A 14,548-nucleotide genomic window follows, 5' to 3' on the forward strand; every position below is an offset into this window, starting at 1 on the left:
ATTATGAGTTGCATTTCAGGGTTACCTAACAGTTTGTGAGGGGAAATTCAGGGAGAGTAAAAGCAGAAAAGAGGATGGAATTAGAAAATCGCGATTTCAGAACTCCTAATGTTAAAACATGCACCAAGGCAATGGTTTCAAGAAATATTAAAACCATTATGCAAAATGTTGGTGGGGAATGCTAAAATGAGGTGATCTAGCTGATAGGACCTGCATCCACAGATGGGACCGAGGATCCCTAGAAGACGATCAGTTAACAGGTGCTTTTGTGATCCAATGCCACGGGAGGAGTCAGAACCACGTCTGAACAATGCTTGCCGAAGGGAAGCTAAAAGAATGAATCGGAACTAATAAAGCTTCTTGAGGTGTCAGTTTATAAAACCCAGGGCAGGAACATGTCAAATGACACCAATTAAAGCAGTAAGCCCAATGCAGAGAATGCAGCCTTCTGCAAAGGGTCCAAGTCTTCCGCAAAATTACCTGAACGCACATACCGGTCCGCATGTGTGTGCATGCCCAAGCGCCCCGCCCCCAGGGAACTGTTACATGATACATTGAACATTTACATAATAAAGGAAACTGAGTTATAACAACAGAATATGTGTAGAATTTTGTAAGGATATATTTTTTGTTAGATGAAATTTTGACGACGGTATTTACTCAAATGTTCATTTTACCAACTGTCACACTTCATAAGTTCCTATTAATGACTCACTTGTCTTAGCAGGTGGATTGATAGAGAAATATAATATTCTATAAATATTATTATATTGTAGAGGACTCAAATTAATAAGACTGGAAGTCAGGGACTCACTGTCCATTAAATGTTCTGGCCCTTCAGGACAAAGAGCAAGCCACATTAGTCTCGTTTTCCAGGCTGCACACAGGACTTGTGGCCAAGAAATACATTAGGAACGGAAAAAAAGCAATCAGCATGGCCAGCAGTTCTTGTGGATCTTGTTTTGAGGCTTGTAACATTGGCTCAAGGGCTTTTTGTTTCCTTGAATATTTTCAAAAGAAAAAAAATTAACTTTTAAAATAAGTTTTTCTAATTTTATTTTGAGAGAGACAGAAACAGTGCAAGTGGTCAACGGCAGAGAGAGAGGAGAGAGAGAAAATCCCAGGCAGGCTCTGTGCTGCCAGCACGGAGCCTTATGTGGGGCTCGAAGCCATGAGATCATTATCTGAGCAGAAACCAAAGTCTGACGCTTAACTGACTGAGCCACCCAGGCGCCCCGCCGTTAAACTTTTAAAAATTACATCGATAAACCTTTTTTATTCTTAAGCTATATCATCTCAGATTATTTCTGCAGAGCGGAAATTATTCAATGATAATTTCTTAATGAAAATGTACTATAAAAGTATTCCACTAATGGCATCCCATATTTTGTTATTGTTCCAATACCCACTTAGTAGCATAAATAGAGCTTTAAAGAACACCCATTGATATACCCAAGTAGGCTTCCTTCTTTTCCTTTCTGCCATGAATAATGTCACTTGGAAATCTCCAAGTTATAATTTTGCAAGCAGATTTAGAAAGCACAAAACATCACGACGAACTGATTAATTATTGGGATGCGTAAAAACACAGTGTGTATTTTTTTTTAAAGTTTTTACTTAAATTCCAATTAGTTAACATACAATGTAATATTAGTTTCAGGAGTAGAATTCAGTGATTCATCACTTACATACAACACCTAGTGCTCATCACAAGTGCCCTCCTTAGTACCCATCACCCATTTCACCCATCCCCCCACCCACCCCCGCTCCAGCAGCCCTCAGTTCCTTTCTATAGTTAAGAGTTTGTTTTCCTGGTTTGCCTCTCTTCCCCCCCCCCCCCCACATTCATCTGTTTTGTTTCTGAACAGAAACAAAATAAATAAAATAAATGAAATCATATAGTATTTGTCTTTCTCTAACTGACTTATTTTGGTTAGCATAATACTCTCTATCTCCATCAACTGCAGGTGTTGCTGAGGATGTAGAAAAAGGGGAACCCTCTTACACTGTTGGTGGGAATGCAAACTGGTGCAGTCACTCTGGAAACAGTATGGACGTTCCTCAATAAGTTAAAACCAGAACTACCCAACGACCCAGCAATTGCACTATTAGATATCTATCCAAAGGACACAAAAATGCTGATTTGAAGGAATACACATACTCTGATGTTTATAATAGCATTATCCAAAAGAGCCAAACTATGGAAATCACCCAAATGTTCATGGATTGATGACTGGATAAAGAGAAGTATATATATGTCTAGACATGTATCATAGACACAGACACTCACACAATGGAATCTTGCTCTGCCATAAAAAAAAACACAATCTTGCCATTTGCTGAGTATGCATTTGAAAATAAGTAGTATTTGCTGTTTCCTTTGCCCCAAACTCCACACTCTTCCCCCCAATCTTTGTACGTCTTCCTCTCTCACTTCATCATGGTACAGGCTCAAATAGTACCTCACTGTGGTCTTGTCTGGCCTCCTTATTTAAAATGGGGCACCTGGGTGGCTCAGTTAAGCTTCTGACTTTGGCTCAAGTCATAATCTCATGGTTCATGAGTTTGAGCCCCGCATCGGGCCGGCTCTGTGCTGACAGCTCAGAACCTGGAGCCTGCTTCGGATTCTGTGTCTCCCTCTCTTTCTGCCCCTCCCTTCCTCACACCATGTGTCTCACTCTCTCAAAAATAAGTAAACATTAAATAATTTTTAAAAAATGGTATCTTCAGTTATATACTTATAGCATTTATAATTACTAAAAAATGATCACATATTTATTTATTTGTACTCCCCATTAAATAGAAATTTGTTGACAAAGGGACATTCTTTCTCTTTTTCCCCAATATCTAAGATAGTACCTAGCTCATTATAAACTTATAATAAATAATTACTTACCCTCATCAGGTACCCAACTACTTTTCCCTGGTTCCTGTAGCAAAACACAAAATTCACAGAACAGTCCCTGCTTTAATTCTGAGCATGTACAACCTTCAGTCTTTATTCAATTGTATTGCTTGTTACTACAGAGAAATTATACATCTTTTGAAAGAAAAGTTTTAATGTGATCCACTTCCTTATTATTCTTATATCAACACTGTAGCCTTGCATTTAATGGATACGTAAAAAACGTTTGCCAAATGGATCAACGCGATAAAACTTTAGCAAAACTACCTGTAAATTTTTCTAAAGGAGAATACTTGAGATATTTTCCATTTGCCGGTAATTTCACCATGCTGCTCCTGATGTTGAAAAAGTCAAGATTTCTGATATAATAAACCTGATAAAGACAGGAAGTTGAGAGGAGTGCAAATTTCTTTTGGTTTGTTTGTATTCTGTTTTGTTGTGACTGCAGTTTCAAGAACCACTTCTAAAACATCCTTATCATTCTTTGTGAACTATCCCCTCACCGCACTGAAATTCCTCCTAGTTCTGGTAGTTTGGCTCTATTCCCAGTTCCTTTGGAAGGCCATATTTATTGTTCAATGAAGACTCATGGTGCACTGACTTTATGCTACTCATTCATCTAGGAGCTTGGGATATATTAGTGAACAAAGCAATGAACGATCTCTGCTTTCCTGGAACTTTTATCTTAGTAGAAGAAAACAAGCAATGTACAAATAAAGAAATAAGTAAGGATTAAAATATATATTTGAGGGGCTCCTGGAAGCCTCAGTTGGTAAGCATCCAACTCTTGACTTTGGCTCAGCTCATGATCTCAAGATTCGTGAGCTCAAGACCTGCCTGGGACTCTGGGCTGATGGTGTAGAGTCTGCTTGGGTTTCTCTCTCTCTCTCTCTCTCTCTCTCTCTCTCTCTGTCTGCCCCTCCCCCCAATCACACTCACGCACACACTCTCTCTCTCAAAATAAATAAATAAAGTAAATATATTTGAAACATGTGAAGTACTTTAAACACAATATTGGGTAGTAGAAGAGCCCAGTGGTAAAACAGTATGTTCTGGAGGGTATCACTGAAAAGCTGCATTTGAACAAAAACTTAAGGGAAAGCATTTCAGTGTGCAGGAAACATGAGGAGAAAAGACCATAAAGAAAAGAGTCGGTAATATTTTTTGGAAAACAAAAAGCAATACACAAAATCAAAGAGGTCAGACTAGATCAAAGAAGCAGAGGTGGTTAAGAGTAATAGAATAGGACAAGGTTTCAAAGGGACTATTTTCCCAACTCGATATTTAACTTTTTAAATATTTATGCTTTAACTCTCAGTGAATCATGATGACCTAAAGGAGGGATCTTCACCCTTCTCCAACAGGGTCAGAGTGGATGGCAGGGAGGAAGACAGTTACGCCTGCTATATGGTAGCCACTCAATATTTGATAAGGATGGTTGTTATAATTCCATAACTTTTATAATGGTTGTAGGTATGTATGCGAGTAATCAGGGGTTGGAGAAGTGATTTTAAAATATAACACTTGGGGGCACCTGGATGGCTCAGTCGGCTAGGTGTCTGACTCTTGGTTTTGGCTCAGGTCATGATCTCATAGTTCATGAGTTCAAGCCCCACACTGGGCTCTGTGCTGACAGTGTGGAGCCTGCTTGGTATTCTCTCTCTCTCTCTCTCTCTGTCTTTCTGCCCCTCCCACACTCTCTCTCTCCTTTTCTTCCAGACTAAATTAATAAAATCTAAAATACATTTATATAAATTTTTGTATAAAATTTTCCTAATGCTGCTCCAGGTTTTCAAGCATTACATCAGAGAAAAATGATTAATTTTAATTGTTTATTTCATGACCTCAAGAGAATGGGGCAAGACATAATCTCTAGGGCTCATGTCCCAAAGGTTGTACTATAGATATAAGAATGTATCCTTCAGTCCCAACCAAGAGTGGCCTTACCTTTGCCATCAGCAGGTTTGTTTTCAGATTCTAGAGACCGATTGATATTAATTTCAATGTAGGGTATCTGGGAAGCAGCACGGTGGGGGAAACTTACCCTTAGATCCAGACAGTTCTTGAGAATTATTTAGTCACTGCAGAAGTAACATATCTGGAACATGCAAGGAAGAGAAAGTGCATTTATGCTACACGGTTTTGTCTTAGAGGGCCTGGCTCAGATGCACAAGGGCTACCCTGGGTGGGAGGATAGAAGAGGTCTGAGAACTTTGGGAATGTGCATTGTTCTGTTTCTGTAAGTTATGGGAGAAATAGTCAAGGTAAGATAGAGAAGATTTAAGTAAAATGAAACTAGCAGAGATTGAATAGACTCTCTAGTGAAAAAAATTAAAAGGGGCCAGCTTTAATTAAGATGATAAAGCAGAGAAAAATTAGAGAAAAATTAGAACAAAATAGGGAAAACAAAGGTCAGATTTCAGCTGTTATATTTCTTGGACTCAATGGTAGAGAAAGATTTTACCAACAATTTAATAATAGTATTTGGGATGCAAGAATCATCATGTTGAATATCACATTCATTTAAAATGAAACCTGAAAAGCCTTAGTCAGTTAAATATTATATTAAGCAAGAAGTGTGATAATGAGAACGTCTAGCTTCAGGATAGATGTCTTTTGAGGTTGTCTTTAATACTCAGATGTATGACTGACTATAGGGACAGAGGTCCATTAAGCTCTCAGTCTTGAATATGATCTGATATCTTTATTGATGGGCCATCTGAAACTATCTCTTGGGTTGTGGGACCAAAGATAACCTTACCATTGAGATGATTAAGAGTTTTCTGCTATGGTAAGATCTTAGAGGTGTTGGGCACCAACTGGAGAAGTACAATGATACTTTTGTATTACTATTTTCTTCTAAAATGCCTTCATAGTGTATTACTACCTCGAGTGTTTAAAAAATCCTTCTCCTTCACGGGTACTGTATGGACAGAATGAATATCCTGCATGTCTTGAAGGGAGAGGAGAGGTGAGAAAAGAGAGAGAAAGCGAGAGATTCCTAGGCAAGGAAAGTGTCTAAGTCGCTTATTACTACTTTAGTTATTTCTGGGAGAGAAAATTTCCCTAGTTCCTGTTCTTATTTCATCATGATGCTGATTTCTAGTGCAGCTCTTTGGTCTGTACATTGTCAGTAGACTATTTCCCATAGGCCCAGAGACGCTGGCTTGTCACAAATTACAAGTATGATCATCAATAAAAGAAATATCTTGGTATCTAGACCTAGAACAGGGGTCAGAGTCTGGTGTGGAGGAATGGACATATGGTTGGGATTCTGATCAAGGCTCTAGTCGCAGGTATGTAGATTGGTCATTATTGGCATGTCATTGGGAAAGTCAAGGTGTCTCCAGAAGTTTTGTCACCTCTAGAACAAGGAAGTAGAAATGATTATCTTTAGCATCTAATCTAATTATTTATCAAGTAATGAGGTCAGATTGACAATTTGGAGCCCATTAGTTGAGGAGAATACTCTGAAAAAATGAATTAAGGTTTATTTTGATATCAGATTCACTGAGTCAGAAAGAAAAAGATTAATGTGTTGTATGAAATGAATAATAAAGCCAAAATATAAAATGTTAAAGGTGTTTATGCTTAATGTCACAGTGTAAACCTGTGATGTAAAAATTAATTTATTTGGAAATTTCTCATGTTTGTACTGCTTATAGGGCTGACATAATCAGTCATTATATTGTATTAGGTGTATCTTTTATGCACTTATAATGTGCAAGGAGGGCTGAAAGGGTTATGCTAATATTTGATTTAAAATAACCATAAATCCCTTTATCTCATACTTTTATATGTAAATATTAAAAATTACAGTTAAGAATTTAAACAACTTTTAAAGATTTTATTTTTATGTAATCTCTACACCCAACATGGGGTTCGAACTTACAATGCCAAGACCAAGAGTCACATGCTCTACTGGCTGAGTCAGTCAGGCATCCCGAGAACTTAAAAAAATTTTAATTCAGTAATTGTATTGCTTTTAAACTTAACGAACATTTCAAAAATGATTTTGTGTTTTCAAATATTAGACATTTAGCATATCTTACATAAAATACATAGAGAAATTATGAAAAATTTTTTGCTTCATCTTCCAGTCTTGGTAAGGGGTAGTTAGGAAGCTTCTTAGATGCTCACTCCCTTACTATTTTTATTTTCAGGACCGATTCAGATTCTGACAAACAGAAACCATCATGTTACTGTCAGAGAGAAATAAAACTGGGGCTGTGTTCACTCTCTTGGTCTTCTCAGATTACCCAGAACTGCAAGTCCCTCTCTTCTTGATTTTTTTGGCCATCTACAGTGTCACTGTTGTAGGAAATATTGGGATGATAGTTATAATCAAGATTAACTCCAAACTGCACACCCCCATGTACTTTTTCCTCAGCCACCTCTCATTTGTGGATTTCTCCTATTCCTCCATCATTGTTCCCAAGACCCTGGCAAACCTAGTTGTAGAAGACAGGACCATTTCACTTTCAGGATGTGTAGTACAATTCTTTTTCTTTTGTACCTTTGTGGTAGCTGAATCCTTTTTATTGGCTGTGATGGCCTATGACCGCTTTGTGGCCATCTGCAACCCTCTGCTCTACACAGCGGCCATGTCCCAGAAACTCTGTGCCATGCTGGTGGTCGGATCATACGCATGGGGAGTAGCATGTTCGCTGATACTCACATGTTCTGCTATCAGATTATCTTTCCAGGGTTTCAACACAATCAATCACTTCTTCTGTGAGTTCTCTGCATTGCTGTCCCTGTCTTGCTCTGATATTTACATCAATCAGTTGCTGCTTTTCATTTTTGCCACCTTCAGCGTGGTCAGCACACTGCTTATCATTCTCATGTCTTATGTATTTATCATTGTCACCATCCTCAAGATGCGTTCAGCCAGTGGTCGTCGCAAAGCCTTCTCCACCTGTGCCTCCCACCTGACAGCCATCACCATCTTCTATGGGACCATTGTCTTCCTCTACTGTGTTCCTAACTCCAAAAACTCGAGGAACACAGTGAAAGTGGCGTCTGTGTTTTACACAGTGGTGATTCCTATGCTGAATCCTTTGATCTACAGTCTGAGAAATAAGGACGTCAAGGATACAGTCAGCAAGATAACTAAAGTCTTTTCTTTTTGAGCATATTATTGCAGTATATTGTCCTTGAAATGTAAATCAAGTGGGCCCATAATTGTTGATTGTAAGATACATTTAAATATAATGAAGAGTTGATGTACAATGGATTGGATGTGGATTTGGATCCAAGAGACTTATCTTGATGTTATCTTTTGCTCACTGGAAAAAAAAAATCCGAAGCCCCTCTGACCTTTGGTTTTTAATCCAAAAAATTGAGGTAATATAAACTAGCTCCTAATCTGATTGTGAAGACTAAACCTTAATTTAGATATCATGTCGAATACCTTGTATAATCTCAGTAAACATTAATTTTATTCTCCTTTCTTAAAACATACCTCAAGTAGACTAGGTCTCAATAAACACATAAATATACCTCCAAAAGTACAACTAGCAGTTAAAATAAAACATAGTCTTCATCTCCAAGGAATGCACAGTCCAGTGTTGACAGTAGGACAGTGAAGAAAGTGGCCATTGTATAAGGTGAGAAATAAAAAGTATCATAGAATTTTTGAAAGAAAGAAAAGTTCAAGTCCATTTAGGGACTTTAGAGTAATGACTGTAAAAAATAGGTATCACCTGCACTTGGCTTTGGATAACAAATTGCACAGTTTCAGGAGACAACACGTATGAGTTTCATTCAGAAGAGCAAAGCATCACAAAATCATGAGGTCAGAATGTAATACTGAATCAGTAATCTAAAAAATATTTTATTGAGTGATTACTATATAACATATGTGTGTGTGTGTGTGTGTGTGTGTGTGTTGTGTGTGTTGTATTGTGTGTCTAGGTTACTTGGCCTGAGTGGAAATTTAATAAGACATTGTCTATATCCTGAATGTGTTTCAAAGGAGCTCCATTGTGGCAGTGTGATAAGTTATGATGAGATCCATCAAAGGCTTTTAAAGATGTTAGACTGGATTTCAGGAAATCTCTTTTTTTAATTTTTAAAAATTTTTTGAGACAGAGAGATAAAGAGAGGAAATGAGTGGGAGAGAGGGGCAGAGAGAGACAGAGACAGAGAATCTTAAGCAATCTCCATGCTCATCACGGAGCCTGATGTGGGGTCAAACCTACAACCCAGGGATCATGACCTGAGCGGAAATCAAGATCAGCATGGCTCACCCAGCTGAGCTACCCAAGTGCCCCTGGATTTCAGAAAATCTTATGCAAAGAATAAGCATAATGAGTGCCTGCCCAACCTGTGTTTCATAGTAACATTCTGCCTATGAAGACATCACAAACATTATCAATCCTTTATCATTTTTTTTTTCCTGAACACGAACATCATCTCTGACTCCTTCTCAACTGAACTCCTGCCTTAAGAAAAAGTGCTCAGTGTCTCCTGGTGGCTCAGTCGGTTAAGCCCCTGACTTTGTCTCAGGTCCTGATCTCTGGGTTCATGAGTTGGAGCCCTTACATCAGGCTCTCTGGTCTCAGTGTGGAGCCCACTTTGAATCCTCTGTCCCCCTCTCTCTCTTCCCCTCCCTGGCATGCTTTCTCTCTCGGTCTCTCAAAAATAAAATAAACATTAAAAAACTGCTCAAAACCAATTGCTTCCATAACTATTCAAAAATAAAATAAAGTCAGATAGTGATTAGCACCAAGGCCTATTTATTTTATCTGGCAAATTCAACATACTAAGCCTCTGTCATATTAATAAGTCATGTTGCTTGAATGCCTTATACCTGCTTCTCTTTCTCTTTACTCAATATGGACAGTTAAAATTGCAAACAAGTTATTAATATAATGAAAAGTAATACATTTCTGCTGTTCTAGTAAGGGAGAACTATTTTATATGGGCTCAGGAAAGTTACTTAAAATGTGCATATTGTTTTGAACTAATGATCATTATTAAAATGTTCTATTTATATACGTCATAAAATAAGGAATCACTTAACCATTTTACATGGAAAGATACAATCTAAGAAACAGCGTTTTAGAAATGGATGTCTGAGGAGGGAATGCATTTCTCTTCTATTGACTTCGGTTTCTCTGCATATCCACAAATTTATCTTTCACTTTCCTTTGGTCCTTTTTTTTTTTTTTTCAAGACACTCAATACATTTTAGTGAGCCTTTTAGTTTACAACATGAGGTGAAAGGATAGTCAGTCCTCTTTAACCAATATTTTACACAGCTGTAGGAAAATATTTCAAACTTTAGGGAATTATAACGGATTACATATATTACAGGTTGGGAAGCAGGTAAACAATATCTTCATTCTTCAATTTTCCAGTTGAGTCTTCCTTTCCAATAGTATCCAGCTCTAATTAGTTACATAAATTTCTTCAAGGCCATGTTTTGTTGTTGCTGATGTCTTCAGACCTGAAACTTTGCCATTTCAGTCAATATCCGCGAATTCTTCCGCTTCAAAAATGCGTTTTGCATTGGGTGGAATTTTGGCACCTTTCTTTCCATAAGCCCATTCTGGATCAATCTCTAGTTACGCCTTCTCTCCTTTACTCACTTATACACTTATTCAATAAATTAACTCGTTATTCATAAGTTAATACAATTTACGTGCACTTATACAATCCTAATTTTCCTCAAAATTTAGGAAATTTTTTACATTGAATTATTTTTGAAATATTTATATTGAATTAGGAATTCTTTACTTTGAGTCAAAAAAGGGTAATCCCTCTTTAGAGAGACTCTTATTTTACTTCTGTTCTGCTTGGACAAAGGATGATCATTTTGGGGTAAAAGTAACACCAACCATCTAGCTTTTACTCTGAGGAAACCAAAGCCCATAACACGTAAGAGACCCGGCCAAAGTTGTAAAAGCAATTGCTGACAGAAACGAAAGCAATCGGTTGAGACTCCAGACATATCTTCTACTAAAGTCTAGCGGACAATCTTGTGTTTTCCTTCATTTCAAGCTGCCACATTTCAGACTCTTTATGATAGATTCTGTTGCTTCTATATAGAACATGACATATTAGCCTCTGAAATTTTTGGTTGTGTGCCTCTCAATTTTGAAAATAATTTAATATTGAATATAAAATATTGCATCATAATTTTAAATAGCAGCAAAAAGTGTGATTTCTCTTACATAATATAATTCACTTAAAATACATAAATAAAGGGGCACCTGGGTGGCTCAGTGAGTTAAGCATCCGACCTTGGCTCAGGTCATGATCTCACCGTTCATGAGTTCAAGCCCCGTGTCGGGCTCTGTGCTGACAGCTCTGAGCCTGGAGCCTGCTTCACGTTCTGTGTCTCCCTCTCTCTCTGCCCCTCCCCCACTCACATTCCATCTCTCTCTCTGTCTCAAAGAATAAATACACATTAATTTTTTTTTAAATCTTAAAAAAGGATAAAATGTGTCAATAGTTGTATTCAGAACAGTAACTGGGTCATAGAAAGTGGTCACTGTGAGCATTGGTTACTCTTCTTAGCAAAGGTGGTTTGTTATTCGCACCTATTTCTGGTATTTGACAGAAGTCCGGTTTGACTGTTCAGCAAAATCCCTGGTCTCTACCCACTAGATGTCACTAGCACCCCTTCCTATTGGGAGAACCCAAAACGTCTTGGGACAGAGCCACAGGTCCCAGAGGCATCAAAATATCTCCTGCTCCAGAACCACCTCTCTATAAATAGTCAACAGCCTGATTTTTCACCTTCAGACTTGAAAACAGGCAAGGTTTTCAACATTGGGTACTATGTTGGACTCAGAAAAAGACACCTCACTTTTACTGACCATTGAAGAGAGAGAACCATATTATCAGAATAACTATTTGTTTTCAGACTGGGATTTCTCAACGCGCATATCTTTTACCTTTTTGAAATCATTTGACCAAAGGGGGACATACCTAGTGGATTGAATCTTAGTGAAGACCGTGTTTCCTCCAGGAATAATCCACTGGGGACTCCACCTCATAAAGCAGGCTCTAATTTCTTTTCAAATGGTTAGAAGAAAATATTTATTGTCATGGGTCTTATAAGGGTTAAAGAGGTAAAGCAAATTATGTATGCATATACAATATTTTACATGTACACTCTGGCTTAGTGTTATTTAACTTACCGTTTTATCATAATGATTTTTCAGGCCATTAAAGGGCCTTCAAAAACATCCTGTAAATAGTTGCATAGATTTCCATAATATATATGTACCCTAGCTTTCACCGTTTCCCTCTTGTTTTTCAAATCTTTTTAATATTTATCTATTTTTGAGACAGCATGTGCGAGCAGGGAAGGGGTAGAGAGAGGGAGACAGAGGATGCAAAAGAGACCCTGCACTGAAGACAGACAAGCAGATACAGGGCTACAACTCACAAACTGTGAGATCATAACCTGAGCCGAAGTCAAACACTAAACCGACTGAGCCACCCACGTGCCCCTGACCATTTCCCTCTTATTGACATATTATTGCTGAAATTTACTCTCATAAATAATGCTACAATGCAGCAGGAAGACTTTTGGTAATACTTCCTTATGTACATCTTTGATTCGTTCTTCAAATAGATTTAAAACTGAATTTATTTGTCTAATAGGTTAAGGCTTCAGAGTCAGAGTTATAGGAAGTTTGAGACCAACTACAAACTCCCTGAACAAAAAAAGACAAGAAAGACCATGATTAGGAGAATCACTATGTTACTTTATAGAAAAAAAAAAAAAAAAGCTAGTGTGGAGGATAAAAGCTACTTCCCCATCTAAAACATATGGATAAAAAATGAACACTTGTGGGTTAACAGTCTTCAACTGACATGCTTCTCATCATTTCAGTGGAAAACAAGCAAGGATGTGGTGTATTTCAAAACATTATTTTCTGAGATCTCACTAGATTCAGTGCTCATTAAACAGTCTGCCAGGAAGAAGGGATTTGAGTTTCATAACACATTGTGGCTAATTATGTCTGAGGTCTTTCTAGTGATTCAGGGTCAAGCTGTAAATTGTGTAGGAGTCGCTTAAAGAATCATATACACCGTGATGGATGTGGATGTTTCTGTGTGATCTGTGAATCAACGTGTGACCTTACGCATCTTTCCACAATGCCTGCACTTTTCCTAAACTTCACAAAAGCCATGTCCTAATTCTTTGCGGAAAAACTTAGCTATCTTACACGTTTTCACGTCTTTTTTTTAAGAGACTGCCAAAAAATGAATCTGAGATCATACAGTGGAGGATAACTATGAAGATTTTTCTCCAACCTCAATCAAATGGGAACATGGGCAAGGGAAACTGCTCCGGTGTGACCGAGTTCATTCTCCTCGGATTCGCAGAAGCCCCTGAGTTGAGAGTCGCCCTCTTCTCTGTGTTCCTTCTCATCTATGGAGTCACGGTGCTGGGCAACCTGGGCATGATGGCCGTGATTCAGGTCAGCTGTCACCTTCACACTCCCATGTACTTTTTCCTCAGCCACTTGTACTTTGTGGACTTTTGCTACTCCACCGTCATCGTGCCAAAGATGCTAACTAATACCTTAAATGAGGACAAAGCCATTTCGTTCCTGGGGTGCACCGTGCAATTCTACTTGTTTTGTACATGTGTGGTAAGTGAGGTCTTCCTTTTGGCTGTGATGGCCTATGACCGCTTCGTGGCCATCTGCAACCCACTGTTGTACACGGTCACCATGTCCCGGAATCTCTGTGTGGAGCTGGTGTCTTGTTGCTACCTGTGTGGGATGGTGTGTTCTCTGATCCACTTGTGTTTAGCTCTGGAGATCCCATCCTACAGATCAAATGTGATTGACCACTTCTTTTGCGATCTGCCCCCTCTCTTATCCCTTGCTTGCTCTGATGTCACTATGAATGAACTCATGGTGTACATCGTGGCCACCTTCAATGAAATCACCACCATCATGATCATCCTCACCTCCTACTTGCTAATTCTCATCACCATCCTGAGGCTGCACTCTGCCGAGGGAAGGCGCAAAGCCTTTTCCACCTGTGCCTCCCACCTCACAGCCATCTTTGTCTTCCACGGAACAATCCTTTTCACTTACTGCCGGCCCAGTTCTGGCAACAGTATGGATACTGACAAGGTGGCCACAGTGTTCTACACTGTAGTGATTCCCATGCTCAACCCCCTCATCTATAGCCTGCGGAACAAGGATGTGAAAGAAGCGCTCAGAAAAATGGTGAGCTCCAAAATATTTTCCTAGAAAATATTTTCTTTGTGAGACTCAAGTTCCCACAGGGCAGGCTGGTTGAGCAGTGAATGGGTGGTTGTAGTGTTTGAGTGGAGGGTAGAGCCAGGGGGTAGGTAGTTAAGAGTGATTCTTTTTGATTCACTTACCTTTATGAATCTTCCATTTGCCTCAAAGTTAGGACTGAGTATATTTCAAATTTTAAGCCTACTTCTTTTCTTTTCTTCAATCTATAATCTTTGAAATGGATAGGAGTAATGGATTTTTAAGACATGTTTGGTTTGATCTATAACCTTCATAAGCTTAATGAAGAACTCTTGAGAATCATGCTTTCTTTCAGTATCTATGATGGAAAATTCATTCCTTTTCAAAATTGAATTCCTGCTATTTTAAATGAAGAACACATCTTTGTCCAACAGTTGATACA

The 14,548-nt window shown here is 38.4% G+C and overlaps 2 protein-coding genes across 2 annotated transcripts; both read left to right on the forward strand.

Annotated features, from left to right (window-relative positions):
* The first annotated feature begins 7,101 nt into the window (after positions 1 to 7,101).
* Positions 7,102 to 8,037, forward strand: LOC122200017 (olfactory receptor 5D18-like). Its single transcript, XM_042905426.1, has one exon. The coding sequence runs from the start codon at positions 7,102 to 7,104 to the stop codon at positions 8,035 to 8,037; it is 936 nt and encodes a 311-aa protein (XP_042761360.1).
* Positions 8,038 to 13,200: 5,163 nt separating this feature from the next.
* On the forward strand, positions 13,201 to 14,136 carry LOC122200258 (olfactory receptor 5L1-like). The gene has a single exon (XM_042905736.1). It carries the CDS (start codon positions 13,201 to 13,203, stop codon positions 14,134 to 14,136), a length of 936 nt encoding a protein of 311 aa, XP_042761670.1.
* Positions 14,137 to 14,548: the final 412 nt, after the last annotated feature.

This window comes from Panthera leo, chromosome D1 (assembly GCF_018350215.1).
Source record: "Panthera leo isolate Ple1 chromosome D1, P.leo_Ple1_pat1.1, whole genome shotgun sequence".
NCBI lineage: Eukaryota > Metazoa > Chordata > Mammalia > Carnivora > Felidae > Panthera > Panthera leo.

Bases quoted from the DNA above. Each gene is read 5' to 3' on its own strand.
- LOC122200017 (XM_042905426.1), top strand. From the start codon at position 7,102: ATGTTACTGTCAGAGAGAAATAAAACTGGGGCTGTGTTCACTCTCTTG.
- LOC122200258 (XM_042905736.1), top strand. From the start codon at position 13,201: ATGGGCAAGGGAAACTGCTCCGGTGTGACCGAGTTCATTCTCCTCGGA.